Source organism: Anomaloglossus baeobatrachus, chromosome 9, assembly GCF_048569485.1.
Source record: "Anomaloglossus baeobatrachus isolate aAnoBae1 chromosome 9, aAnoBae1.hap1, whole genome shotgun sequence".
Classification (NCBI taxonomy): domain Eukaryota; kingdom Metazoa; phylum Chordata; class Amphibia; order Anura; family Aromobatidae; genus Anomaloglossus; species Anomaloglossus baeobatrachus.
The window spans coordinates 84,380,327-84,395,917 of NC_134361.1; the positions used below are offsets into that span (position 1 = coordinate 84,380,327).

The 15,591-nt window shown below is 41.0% G+C and overlaps 1 protein-coding gene across 1 annotated transcript in view; it reads left to right on the forward strand.

Annotated features, from left to right (window-relative positions):
* Positions 1 to 15,591, forward strand: part of LOC142251236 (short transient receptor potential channel 5-like) — a 576,680-nt gene that overhangs the window by 224,004 nt on the left and 337,085 nt on the right. Inside the window, exon 2 of the mRNA XM_075323853.1 lies at positions 2,502 to 2,900. Coding sequence (XP_075179968.1) covers positions 2,523 to 2,900 — 378 coding nt within the window. The 5' untranslated portion in view covers positions 2,502 to 2,522. The remainder of the gene's footprint in view (positions 1 to 2,501; positions 2,901 to 15,591) is intronic.

Below are 15,591 nucleotides of genomic sequence, written 5' to 3' on the forward strand. Positions count from 1 at the left end.
CTATATTAACCATCACCTCCCTAGGGGCTTTATGGTTTATGTGTGTCCGCTGTGACGTTTATAATTTTTTGAGAAATCAATAAAAGTTAAATTTTAGTCATTTGCTGAGGTCCTATATTCTTTATGACTATCGAGTATACCTATTGGGTGTTGTGCTATATCCAATCCCTGAACCATACACTACAGTGTTTTGCTGAACTATTTTTTATGAAATTATCTACTGTATATTACGGTCATGTACTGAGGTATGATATATACTCTACCGTATATATTGACATACACGAGTTATAACTAGGGATGATAGCGGCGACCTATTCGGCAAATATTTGCGAAGCTGAATATTTGAGGTATTCGATCATCCCTAGTTATAACCAACACTTTCATTGAGTGTTTTGAAGGGAACAAGTGTCAACTTCTTTTTAGTCTATGATTATACTATTGACGATGATGCATTTACCCCTTTATCTGTAAACCTGACCCAAAATCGAGCTCAATGTCTACGATCATCAATTCATCACGAAGAGTTTAGTTCACGAAGGATTTCCTCACACTGTACAAGAAACCAATCTGACATTTGTCTTCTTGACTGAGGTCCTTGAGGATTGCACTTGAGAGAGACTTCTATTAATGCATTACCGTCTTCTCCATCATTCATGGTAGTTGATGTGTACAATAAATTACTCCCACGCCATACAGTGTATTTATAAGGAAGACTAACTGTCTCATTGGAAACACTGATTATCATCCTGCTCTCCGGTGATTGCCAAGATATGAGAATGGAATAAAAAAAAGTGGGCTGTTTTCCAAAATAATGTTTTGCTTTGTAAAATGTCCATGTAAGCTCATCGTTACATCTACTTGTTGACCACAGAAAGCTAGAGCTAAAGTTCCTACCGGGCTGGTGGCCAGCCCTGCACACTTAGGTAACAGTGCAATCTGCCAGCATACCTTGTATTGCTAATTAGCTTTGGAAGCACATCAAGGCCGACGCAAGTCTCATAAATAAGAAAAGGAAAGAACAGCTGGCAACATCCAAATGGGATTGAATGTTTATAATTGGATGTAGAGTGCAGTCATTTGGAGCTAGACTACCTTCATCCTTGATTCTGCTAATGCTGCCTCTAAAACACAACTCCTATCATCCCCTCCTCTGTTTAATATATTTGATATTAATATTTACTCAGGACAGTTTTACCTTGCTTCATTTTATGTCTTCCTGTAACCTCACAACTTGTTTCTGCCCTACCAGCTTGTGTAACATTTATAATAGTAGTGTAAAGTCAGATTTGATTTATGAGGATGTTTTGCACGGAAGAAACAATGTAATGAAGATTAGTTATGGCCAGTGTTCTTCCTGTTGATGTAAACCAGTTTTTTTCTAACATTCACACTGTCATGATGACTATGGGATAGTGGGGAACTGGGCTCCTAAGTTATCCCTCAAGCTATGCTATTCCTAATCTGAGGGATACTCCTAATGGTGGAGATGCCTGAGTCTGAGTGGAAAACAACGGAGTTAGCATTTTGATATAAAAAACGGAGCCAAATAGAGAAAAAAAGTGAATTACAAAGTTGTAGAGAATCATCAATTCAATACAAATCCACAACTTGCATACAGAAATGCGATGATATGAAACCCATGACCCCTACAAAACATTGAATACTGGGCACGCATAATGCGCTCATTTAACTTTGATGCTCAAAGTGGCCACCGTCAGCTGCACATCTGGACTCTGGACAGCATACTGTATCTTGCTGCACGTTGTGCAATATGGTAGGTGACACATTTGCACAAGCATCTGTGATACGTCATTGTAGGTCCTGCAATGTTGGTGGAGGGGTCGCATACACCTGCTGTTTGATGTGACCTCACAGAAAGAAGTCCAATGGGGTCAGGTCAGGTGAGCGTGGAGGCCACTCCACGTAGCCACCATACCCAGTGACTTGTAGGAAGGTCTCCATGAGGTATCGCTTCACGTCCACAGCCTTGTGAGTTTTACACGTTCTAATCATAGCATTTCTGTATGCAAGGTGTCGATTCGTACTGAGTTGATGATGCCCTATAACTTAACGTTGTTTTCCACCAGGTGGCGCTATAGGTGGTTTCATTGTGTAGCGCATGGCTAATTTACTACACCTAGACACCACTTCTATGCCTATAGCTGCCGCTGTTCTCAAGTTAATGGCGGTGGACAGGATATGGGTTGACACACTGTATATTTTCTTTGAAAATTGGTGACGTGTTCAAAATTTAAATCACCCACTGTAAACAGATGAATATAAAATACAACCATGAAATAGAACATATATATTACATATTTTATTTTCTCTACAATGTGATTAGTTCTCAAACAACAAAAGCTAACTTTACAATTTTTTTTTATTTGAACTTTCGAACAGACTATAAATACCTTTTAGTGAAAAAAGTGCCTTCATCATATAACTTATTATTTTAATATATTCCTATTACAAGGATCTTTATTTTTTTTCTCCTATTACAGGTTGTAATGTCACTATGAACAATGGCCCAGCTCTACTACAAAAAGGTGAATTACTCACCCTACAGAGATCGGATTCCACTGCAGATTGTGCGGACAGAGGCAGAGTTGTCACTGGAGGAAAAGGCCTACCTCATTGCTGTGGAAAAGGGAGACTATGCCAGCGTCAAGCATGCGCTGGAGGAAGCCGAAATCTACTACAACATCAACATCAACTGCATGGATCCACTTGGCCGAAGCGCTCTTCTCATAGCCATAGAGAACGAAAACTTAGAGATCATGGAGCTTTTGCTCAGCCACAGTGTCTATGTGGGAGACGCTCTTTTGTATGCAATAAGGAAGGAAGTGGTGGGAGCTGTGGAGCTACTTCTAGGTTACAGAAGACCAAGCGGAGAAAAGCAGGTGAGTGAAAGTATCAAATCTGATGCAGAACTGTAAATTTAATTTATTTTTTAATGATTTTTATGGAAGTTGTTTCTTCTGAAAGAGATTATAGAAGGTAACATTGCTTTTTGTAGGTTTAATATAACATTTACGGAAAAAAGAATCACACTATGCTAAATATGTGCAGTAGATCACAGAAGATTCAGAGTCAGTCTGAATGCATTGGAGATGTTTCAGATTTTACCTTTTTCTGCAACAGTTTCATTTTTGGGGAATGAATAACCTTTTTAAATTTTTGAAAAGCTTTCATTTCTTCTATTACTTTTACTTTTCTATATTGACACTATATATATATATATATATATATATATATATATATATATATATATATATATATATATATAAATATATTTTTATATATATATAGATATATATATATATATATTACATTTTAAGTTGGAAGTCAGAGGAAATAGGAAAGATGTGAAGGTCTGAGGTCATGGGTTGTATTAATCAACTAGGCAAGTTACCGACGCAACAATTTTTATTTACAATAGTCCTTATGCTCCTCCAGACGACAGATATATTAGTCTTTAGGATAGTTCCTCAAATCCAAAAGCCAGATATTAACAATAGTCCTTAGGATAGTTCCTCAAATCCAGAGGATGGATATCACGGGCGTAGCACATGTATCGTGGTCCAGCCAACAACAAACCCCCCATCCCCTCTTCAGTGACTTAAGTACCCCAAGCCGTACCCTGGGAAATACCCCCCTCAATGCTGACTGTGCGTAGGTGAAGGTATTTTCCTGAGCAGGATTCCCACACCTGGGACTGCATGTGAGACATCCTGTGTAACTGGCCCCTGGGTCTACAATCCACATCCACACAATGGAACTAGTGGCTGGGAGAACAATGGCTTAATTGAGGCCCCTAAGACACTTACAAGAGTAATTGAATGATTGCTTTCTAAAATTACCAATCTTGTGCCTGGCCTTCTGTGTACCTTAAACTGAAAAGCAAGAAAATATCTAATAAAACACAACAACACCCCGTGTTGGAAAAAGTCTGAATCCCTTAGAGTTGTGGACTTCGCTCTACATCCATTGGTCCAATAGTCTTTAGTTTGTGGCCAGCTCCTCACAGAAAGTAACTAAATTTTGGTTTCAATCATTTTAAGTATTTGGAAGGAACTGTAATTAGGGCTGTAGTATTACATGGTGCCCCGTTATGGAATATATAGATTGTTCAAGTCTACCAAAACCAGAGTTTCTCTAACTAAGAACTGTTCACTCTGGCTCATAGACAGTGGAGCCAAGTAGGTGGACCTTCCTCGATGATATATTCTCTGATAACGTTAGTGGACATGGGTTGTCAACCTTTATTGGTAGTTGGTCATTAGATCAATATTAGCTGTAATTAATAATTAGTAACAATCAGAAATAAGGCCATGTGCACATGTTAAATATTTAGTAAGTTTTTTACCTCAGTATTTGCAAGCTAAAACCAAGAGTGGATAAAAAATGCAGACATGGTGCACATTTCTATTACCACATTTTTCAGACTATAAGGCACACTTATTAACAAGAAAAACTCCTGCTAAAAAGTGCCTGCGTCTTTTTAGCCCAAAGGCAGCTTCATGTGATGGATGAGAACGTTGACACTGCGTCTTCCCTGATCACAGCAAACTGCTCTCTTGCCCTGGAAAGATCCATGTGATCAGTGCAGAGCAGGAGAGGAAGCTGTTGGGAGCTGAACGGCCACTGAAGGAGCTGAGCAGCTGAAGGACCTTTCACAGGAGTAATTCCAGGACCTTTCAGGTCATGTGACTAATCACATGACCTGTAAGGTCCTTCAGATAGTCAAGTAGAAGGTCCTTCAGCTGCTCAACTCCTGCAGCCTCTGTTCAGGTCCGATCAGAAATTACAAGATGTGGTAAATTATGTATAGTGTGTATGTAAATGTCCATGTAGCAGAGCTGTGTATGTAAGTGTAAATGTGCATGTATGTGTGTAAGTGCAAATGTGCATGTAGCAGACCTAATGACCCCTCCACTTTACACCACCAGGGAAGTTTTAAAAATAGGACAAATATTTTTCCTATTTTCTGCTGTCTTAATCTAGAGGGGTGTTATGGTAAGGAGAGTCTTAAAGTCTGAAAACATACAGTATACCTTTCCTGTTACTGTTCCACTTCTGGTTTTGGCTTACAAATACAGGTAAAAAAACTCACCAAATACTCAATGTGTGCACGTGATCTTAGAAGAAGACACAAACTATGACTTCGACTTCTTACCCACAGTATAAGAAATGTGACCTTATAGTGAGGGAACATTTTATTCCTTTTGGTGTCATTTGACTTCCAGGGTGTTTTTATCCATCTGGCCTTTAATATTCCCCACATGCTGAAGTCAAAATCATTCACTTTGCATTAGTTAGTAAAATAAACAACACTCAGAGATGGCCAATGGCGCATGTGGATTGAGTAGATGAAGCCACAGTCAGCAGAGGTCACTTCAATACATTTCTCCCAGACTCATCTGAAAAATCTACAGTATAAATCACTTTACAAGTTAAAGCCAAAATGATCAATGTTAACATGGGTGTGTCAGTAGCATAACAAGGTGGTGGTTATTTATTACCCCCAAATCTAGTCACTGATTCCCTTTACAGCCACCAGTTTGTAAGTCAAAAACAGTGAATTGCCAGCTCACCTGTAGAGGAACATACTCCCTGGACGGACAAAACCCTGCTGGTGAGGATCCACAATGAAGAAAATTCCAACTTCCAGTGGTATAAAAGACATTTTATTCCAAAGGCTAAAATCCAAAAGACAAAAATAGCAATCCCAGAGTATAAAAGACTGAATAAACAAAGCTACGCATTTCAGGCAAGATGTCCCTTGTCAGAGCTTAGTAAGCTCTGATAAAGGACATCTCGTCTGAAACGCGTAGCTTTGTTTGTTCAGTTTGTAAGTCATGCTTTAACCATAAAGAAGCCCTCCTAAAAATCTTTTTGTTTTCCATAAATTTGTTTATGTGTTTATGTAGTGTAATTGTGCCACCCCCACGCCTGCAGCAGCCGGGCTGCTCGGATCCGGACCCGCTGTGTGGCTCGAGGAATCCTCCGGACCCGGGGCTCACGCGGACACGCCGAATGAAAAGTGGGACGTAGTTGTACGGCCTTGGCCGTATTCGGTTTGTGACGCCACCCATAGTGTGTGGTGAGGTGGGACACCACCGCTGGTGTTGTCGGATACCCGGGGGAGATGTAGTGGCAGCCGGATGTTAACCCCTCCGTAGGTAGGGATGGTTGCCCCGGGGCCCAGTGTCTCTGTGCAGGGTATGGCGATGGCAGGGGCTTACGCGCCAGGATGGACCAGGGGATGTTTGGTTACTCACAATTAAATGAATCACACGAGTCTTTGGCTAAACCAAGGTGCTGGTAGCCGGCCACCGCGGCCGGTTGTACTTTGGTCCCCCACCCGGGCTGGTGGTCGCCGTCTTTTACTCTGCACTAGTTGTGGTTGTGTGTTTAGACTTCCCGGTATGGAACACGGGAGTCCGCTCCCAGCTTTCTGTGTGCTTGAGGAGCCGTGCCCGCTGACGCTGATATATATTTATGCACTCAGCGCTATAGATGTACAGTCTTCTAAACAGAACTAGGTGCTATAGACTTACATTGTAAAAGAAACTCCGTCTACCGCATGGAGCATAGAGAGAGCTGAATAGTCTGAAGAGCGGTGACATGAGAAGAGGAACAGATCTGCGTTGGATACTGGAGAAGATGGTAGTAGGTGAGTATATTGACACACTGACAGTAAACTACATACAGTGTGTCCACCCATATCCTGTCCACCGCCATTAACTTGAGAAGGGCAGCAGCCATAGGCATAGAAGTGGTGTCTAGGTATAGTAAAGTAGCCATGCGCTACGCAATGAAACTACCTATAGCGCCGCCTGGTAGAAAAAAAAACGGAGTTAGCATATTTATCTCGAAAACGGAACGAGATAAAGGAAAAAAGTGAATTACAAAGTTGTAGGGCATCATCAATTCAATACGAATCGACACCTTGCATCCAGAAATGCTATGATTAGAATGTGTAAAACTCACAAGGCTTTGGACATGAAGCGATAACTCATGGAGACCTTCCTACAAGTCATTGGGTATGATGGCTACGTGGAGTGGCTTGCACGCTCACCTGACCTGACCCCATTGGACTTCTTTCTGTGAGGTCACATCAAACAGCAGGTGTATGCGTGCCCTACATCAACATTGCAGGATATACGACGACGTATCACAGATGCTTGTGCAAATGTGTCACCTACCATATTGCACAACATGCAGCAAGATACAGTATGCTGTCCAGAGTCCAGATGTGCATTGCAGCTGACGGGGGTCACTTTGAGCATCAAAGTTAAATGAGCGCCATATGTGTGACCAGAATTCAATGTTTTGGGGGGGTCATGGATTTCATATCATAGCATTTCTGTATGTAAGGTGTCAATTCGTATTGAATTGATGATGCCCTACAATTTTTTTAATTCACTTTTTTCTCTATCTCGTTCCATTTTCAAGATAAAAATGCTAACTCCGTTGTTTTCCACAAGGTGGCGCAATAGGTGGTTTCATTGCGTAGCTTATGGCTACTTTACTATACCTAGACACCACTTGTATGCCTATAGCTGCTGCAGTTCTCAAGTTAATAGCGGTGGACAGGATATGGGTGGACACACTGTATATATACACATAGATATAGGGGAGGGGAAGTTCATAGCAATGCTTCTTTAATAAAAACAGGGGAAAACTATACTTGGTTAGCAAATAATTATCTGCTTTCTCTGCTGCACCTTGTGAACGCCACATGCAGATATCACCTTTTGGTATGCATAGCCCTATAGGTAAACAATATCACAGTATTCAGGATCAGTAGATGCAGAACATGAGTACTACTGGATATATACTATGGCTCTGTTTCTACCTGTTATGATACTAAGATGATAGCGCCATTTACTATGCCTTACTTAGGTTTAACTGATTTGTTGAAAACTGCAGAGTTGTTAAATGTTAATAAAGCAACAGTATTCTATGTTTTGTTACAAAATCAGTAGTCCATGAACTATATTATTAGTTTTACCATGCATTAGCTGTTTTATAGTCATACACACTGCATGGGGCAGTGTTTTCTAAGCCAAAAAATTAAGTTCCTTCAGAGCTGTGCTCATTGGACCGAGAACAATCCTCCTGAGGCTGCTATCTCTCTTCCGTAGACTTCTGCCGCATAGTATGGAAGAAGTGCCTAAGACTAAGCAACTAAATTCATATTCTTGCCTGCATTAATATGAAAGGATCTATGTAAGTTTTAATTACTGCTACAACATATTTGTTTTCAAATAATAAAGGAAAATAAATTCTGATAGCTGCAATGCAGACAACTTCAGTCTTGTCCATTTATGCTAATGGCTATATTTGAATGATTTCTTTTGCTCTCTGCATTGTACAATAACTCCCAATATTGAATTTTTAAGACTAGAGATGAGCAAATAAATTTGATATGAATTAAATTCATATTTAATATTTCAAACAATTTGCAATTCACTTTGTATAAATAGCCTAAAATGAACACTATCATTTTATACATTGTAGAAGATTGCATCAGCCAGAGAGGGATCAAAAGAATTCGGGCATGGCATGGCATAATGCAACTACCACAATACATACAGTGCCTAGGAAAAAGTATTCATGCCCCATGAGCTTTTCCACATTTTTTAAAATTACTCTAACAAACAAATGTATTTTGTTGAGATTTTATGTCACATACTGTACCAACACTAAGTAGAAAGTATTTGTGAAGTCTAAAGGAAATGATACATGAGTTTCTAAATAATTTAAAATGATAAATTTGAAAATTGTGATGTACATTTATATCCAGCCTCCATGTCATCTGATACTCTTAAATTAAATCCTGTGTGACCAATTGCCCACAGAAGTCTCCTAATTAGTCAATTGAGTCCACCTGTATGTAGTTTTTTTTCTCAGTATAACTATCGCTGATCTGTCAAAGCCCCAGAAGTTTGTTTGAGAACATTAGGAATGAAATAGCATTGACAACCAAGGAACACACCAGACAGGCCATGGATAAGATTGTGGAGAAAGGAAAAAACTGGGTTAAGTTATAAAAAAAAATAGCACTTTTCAATGCATCATCCAAAAATGGAAGGATTATAGCACAACTGCAATCCTACCAAGACACGGCCTTCCACTAAAACTGACATCTCAAGAAAGGAGCACACTAATTTGAGAAGCAGTCAAGAGGTTCATGGTCATTGTGGAGCAGTTGCAGAAATCCACATATCAGGTGTCAACACAACAACTGTTAGTTTTATATTACACATATCTGGCCTTTATGGAAAGAAACGCAAGATGAAAGACATTTTTGAAAGCAAGCCATTTGAAGGCTTGTTTTCAATTTGCAAAAAGTCATGTAGGACACACAATTAGCATGTGGAAGAAGGTGCTCTGTCAATGAGATCAAAGTAGATCCTTTTGGGTTAAATGGAACATGCTTTGTGTGGTGGAAAAGTAACACTGCACATCACCCTGAAAACACCATCCCCACCATCAAACATGGTGGGGGCAACATCATGGTAGGAAGATGGTTTTGTTCAACAGGGAAGATGGTCAGAGTGGATGGAGAGATGGATGGCGCTAAATACAGGACAACCATCTAGGAAAATCTGTTATAGATTGCAAAAAAATTGAGACTGGGGCATATAGATTCACCTTCTAGCAGGACAATAACCCTAAACATATACGCCAGAGCTTCAATGGAAGGGTTCAGATTAAAGCACATTCATGTGTGCATGTGTGTGTGTGTGTGTGTGTGTGTGTGTGTGTTTGTGTGTGTGTGTGTGTGTATATGTGTTTGGCACAGTCACGGTCCAGACCTAATTCTTATTGGAATCTGTGGCAAAGCTTGAAAATTGCTTTTCACAGATGCTCTCCATCCAATTTTAATGAGCTTAAGCTATTTTGCGAAGACAAATCAGTAAATACTGTATGTCAGTCTTTGGATGTACAGAGCTGGTAAAGACATACAGTACAGACCAAAAGTTTGGACACACCTCATTCAAAGAGGTTTTTTTATTTTCATGACTCTGAAAATTGTAGATTCACATTGAAGGCATCAAAACTATGAATTAACACATGTGGAATGAAATACTTAACAAACAAGTGTGAAACAACTGATGAACAACTTATATTCTATGTTCTTCAAAGTAGCCACCTTTTGCTTTGATTACTGCTTTGCACACTCTTGGCATTCTCTTGATGAGCTTCAAGAGGTAGTCACCAGAAATAATTTTCACTTCACAAGTGTGCCCTGTCAGGTTTAATAAGTGGGATTTCTTGCCTTATAAATGGGGTAGGGACCATCAGTTGTGTTGTGAAGAAGTCTGGTGGATACACAGCTGATGGTCCTACTGAATAAACTGTTAGAATTTGTATTATGGCAAGAAAAAAGCAGCTAAGTAAAGAAAAACGATCGGCCATCATTACTTTAAGAAATGAAGGTCAGTCAGTCCGAAAAATTGGGAAAACTTTGAAAGCGTCCCCAAGTGCAGTGGCAAAAACCATCAAACGCTACAAAGAAACTGGCTCACATGAGGATCGTCCCAGGAAAGGAAGACCAAGAGTCACCTCTGCTGCGGAGGATACGTTTATCTGAGTCACCAGCCTCAGAAATCGCAGGTTAACAGCAGCTCAGATTAGAGACCAGTTCAATGCCACACAGAGTTCTAGCAGCAGACACATCTCTAGAACAACTGATAAGAGGAGACTTTGTGCAGCAGGCCTTCATGGTAAAATAGCTGCTAGGAAATCACTGCTAAGGACAGGCAACAAGCAGAAGAGACATTTTTGGGCTAAGGAACACAAGGAATGGACATCAGACCAGTGGAAATCTGAGCTTTGGTCTGATGAGTCCAAATTTGAGATCTTTGGATCCAACCACCATGTCTTTGTGCAACGCAGAAAAGGTGAACGGATGGACTCTACATGCCTGGTTCCCACCGTGAAGCATGGAGGAGGAGGTGTGATGGTGTGGGGGTGCTTTGGTGGTGGCACCTGCATATTGCCATAATAATTCTGTCTTCATTAAAATGGCGCTGGAGTCCACACATGCGCTTACCTTGATCTCTGGCACCATTTTATTGAAGACACTGCAGTGAAGACTAAAGCCTGCTTTACACAAGATGACCGACTGCGCGATAGTGCGATCGATCGTACCTGCCCCCGTTGTTTTTGCATCACGGGCAATTAGTTGCCCGTGGCGCACAAACTCGTTTAACCCCCGTCACACGTACTTACCTTCCGGACTACCTCGCTGTGGGCGACGAACGTCCACTTCCTGGAGTGGGAGGGACGTTCGGCATCACAGCGACGTCACACGGCAGGCAGCCAATTGAAGCGGAGGGGCAGAGATGAGCGGGATGTAAACATCCTGCCCACCTCCTTCCTTCCACATAGCCGGCGGGAGCCACGGGAGGCAGGTAAGCTGCTGTTCATCGTTCCCGTGGTGTCACACGGAGCAACGTGTGATGCCACGGAAACAATGAACAACCGCCGCCATTTTAATTAAGCAATTTTATGAAACCTAGCGATGAGTACATGACACACGATTTGTGAGCGATACTGCGTCGCTAGGAGGTGTTACACGAGACGACATCGTGTACGATGCCGGATGTGCGTCACGAAAACCGTGACCCCCGACGATGCATCGCACGATCAGTCGTCTCGTGTAAAGCCCGCATAAGAGAGGAATCGGCGCATGCGCAGATTATTTTTTACGTGTGTACACGCGCCGATGCCGCTCATAGTCTTAACCGCAGTGTCTTCAATAAAATGGCTTCAGAGGTTGCAGTGCACGCAAGCGTGGAATCTTAATATAGGCAAAATTATTGTGGCAATGCGCAACAGCAATGGTGGCGCTGCTCAATATTCAAATAAAGAAAAGGGGGCAAGCCAGGAGGATGCCGGAGGAGGAATATACGCAGAGGACTCGACCCATAAAGACCCGCACCGCTGTACAAGTCAATCAAAGTGCAGTGCATTTCTGCAAATTTCATTAAAGATATTTCTGCAACCAAGCATCCGATCTTTCTACAACAGGTATGCCTGGAATCAGCATCTTAGTGCCAGTATGGCACTGCCTTTACGTCGTATTGCAAAATCCTCGTGGTTAGTTCTCTTTGAAATGCAGATGACTATAAGGTTTGAAAATTAATTCTAAATATTTTGTACTGACAAATTCCAAGTGCCTAGGATACAGTGTCTTCAATGGAAGAAAGCATAATTGAAAAATAAAACCTTCATTTGATATTGCACACATCTTCATCCTAATATTATCAGACATTAGTATAAGAGCTATAAATAAAACAGATAAATCCCTTTACAAGGTCTCTTTTATAAGGTTAATTTACATATTTCCAATGCGTTCATAAAGTTATGCTAATTAATTTTAGAGATTGCATTAAAACAACTTTAATTTCTTGGGTTGCATAGCAGGAGAATCCATAGAGATTCTATCCAGAGGGATAATTTAAGCGCAGAGTCATTAAATTATTTCTACCCTCTGCGAGATAAACAAGTTAGCTACTGTAGGAGAGACTGATTACTGATGATGTATTATATTTTCCCTGATAGTGATAGGATTATTGCCTGTTTCTTACAATATAATCTATGAGACAGATCTAAAGCGCATAGACTTACCATGGTCTTAGATCTTTATAAACAACTTTCGTGCCCAGTCATAATGGTTTCCACCTAATGCAAAGGACAAGAGTCTCATTATTCTTAATTATAAAGGTCTTCTTTCTATGATCTCAGTGAAAATGGAGCTAATAAACATACGGGATGGAGTATAAGCATTAGAGCTAGAAGCAATGCAGCAATTTACATGTTCTTATTAAAGGGGTGGTTCACCCCTTTTCATTATTGGCAATATCGATATTATGTTGAGAAACAATGTTTCTCTTAAATACCTTATGTTGCCAATACTGCCTGTGAGAATCGCTATTGCGGTCCACTCACCCCCTTCGCGTGACCCCCTGGGCTCCGTGACCCCCGGGATCCGGTGACGTCACGTCAACTGAGACCGGCCGCAGTCTCCATGAGTGACTGGGCTGTGGGCAGCATTTTACCGCTCAGCACAGCCTAGCGTCACTGCCCAGAATCTCCCTGCTCCCTCCTTCTTCACTGCAGGCAGCAGATACGCTGGGTGAAAGACGAGCGGTGTGACGAGCGGTGAAACTCCACCCACAGCCCAGTGACTCACAGAGACTGGGGCCAGCCACGGTGATGTCACATGAACAGGAAGTTGACGTGACATCACCGGATCCCTGAGGTAATGGAGCCCAGAGGGTCAGGCGATGGGGAAGAGTGGACTGCAATAGCGCCGCTGATAAGCAGAATTGGCAACACAAGGTATTTGAGAGAAGCATTGTTTCTCAACATAATATCGATGTGGCCAATAATGGATATGGGTGAACCACTTCTATTACCCCTTAAAAATAACATGATTTTTCATTTTAGAGCTTTCATATTTTTTTTCCTACCCTTTTTTCAGAAACCATGATTTTCTATATTTTTTATACCCCTCATATAGCCCATATGACAGCTTGTTTCTTTTTTTATGGTGCAAGTTGTACTTTTGAATAAAACCATCAATTTTACTATATATTGTAGTATAAATTGTACGGTGAAAAAAAATGCCAGTTGAAGAAAAATGTCAAAAAAAGCACAATTCTGCATTTGTTTTTTGGGTTTTGTAGTATTGGCGTTCACTGAGGAGTAATAATGACCAGGAAATATTATTTTTGCAGCTCAGTACGATATTACAGCAATACCAAACTTATATGATATTTTTTTATTTAAATGGTGAAAAAAATGTGAAAATTGATTAAAAAAATATAATGTGTCTCCATTTTTCAAGACTCGTAACATTTTCATTTTACAGTCGATGGAGCCGTGAGCGCTTGTTTTTGCAGGTTGACCTTATGTTTTAATTAATACCATTTTAAGGTACAAATTACATTTTAATTTCTTCTTATAGCATTTTTTTTTTTTTGCTGAATTCTTGTGACTTTAAAAATGCAATTTTGGCCTTTCAATTTTTCTTTCTTTTTCATTTTTTTTCCCAATTGGATTTCTGAATTTTATAATTTTACAGACTTTTATCGACACCATATAAATTTATTTTTTTAACATGTTTTAATGTTTTTTTTAAATAGGAAACATAAGTGGGATGAATTAGATGTTTTTTTTGTTTTTTTTTTACTTTGTTTTATTTTCCATTTTTGGGCTTGACCCTGCGATCGTCTGATCATTTTGATCATTTATAACATATATAGTAATACTATAATATTGATGTACTGTATATAAAGTGGCATGTTAAAGTTTGGGCACCCCTGGTCAAAATTACTGTTATGGTGAACAGTTAAGCAGGTTGAAGGTAAAATGATCTCTTAAAGGGAACCTGTCATCAGAAATTTCGCCCAAAAGCTAAAAGATTCCCCCTCTGCAGCTCCTGGGCTGCATTCTAGGAAGGTCCCTGTTATTATTGTGCCCCATGTGAGACCAAAATAAAGCCTTTATAAAGTTCTACCTTTTTGTATGCAGCTTCTGTAAATCCGACACGGGGGCGGGCTCTCTGCCGTCCGTTATTCTGCCTCCTGGTCCTGTATGCCGCCCCCATCGCTCCTTTCCATATCTGATGCACCGCCCACTGCTCCAGCCATCCCCGTGCATGCCCAGTGCCAGTCTCACAGGACTGAGCACTGTGACTGCTGGTGATGTGTGCGCAGGCAAGTGATTATGGACGGGGCTGTGACTGTTATCAGCAAGTACCCGGCCATAATCTCTTGAGCGCGCAAACCTCTCCAGCGTCACACTGAGCTCAGTGTAGATGCTAGACTGTATGGGCTGCTTCCAGGGATGACGTCCCTTTGTCATGTGATAGGGGCGTGTTCGAAATACTATCACATGACAAAGGGACGTCATCCCTGGAAGCAGCCCATACAGTCTAGCATCTACACTGAGCTCAGTGTGACGCTGGAGAGGTTTGCGCGCTCAAGAGATTATGGCCGGGTACTTGCTGATAACAGTCACAGCCCCGTCCATAATCACTTGCCTGCGCACACATCACCAGCAGTCACAGTGCTCAGTCCTGTGAGACTGGCACTCGGCATGCACGGGGATGGCTGGAGCAGTGGGCGGTGCATCAGATATGGAAAGGAGCGATGGGGGCGGCATACAGGACCAGGAGGCAGAATAACGGACGGCAGAGAGCCCGCCCCCGTGTCGGATTTACAGAAGCTGCATACAAAAAGGTAGAACTTTATAAAGGCTTTATTTTGGTCTCACATGGGGCACAATAATAACAGGGACCTTCCTAGAATGCAGCCCAGGAGCTGCAGAGGGGGAATCTTTTAGCTTTTGGGCGAAATTTCTGATGACAGGTTCCCTTTAAAGGATAAAGTTAAACATGACTCATTTCCTTTGTTGTTTAGGCAAAAAAAGTTATTTTCATCTTTTACATTTAAAAATTTGAAAAAAGAAAACTGGGCAGATACAAAATTTTGGGCACCCTTGGAGACTTGTGTGCTCTGATAACTTTGACCAAGGTTTGAGACCTTAATTAGCCTTTTAGGGTTA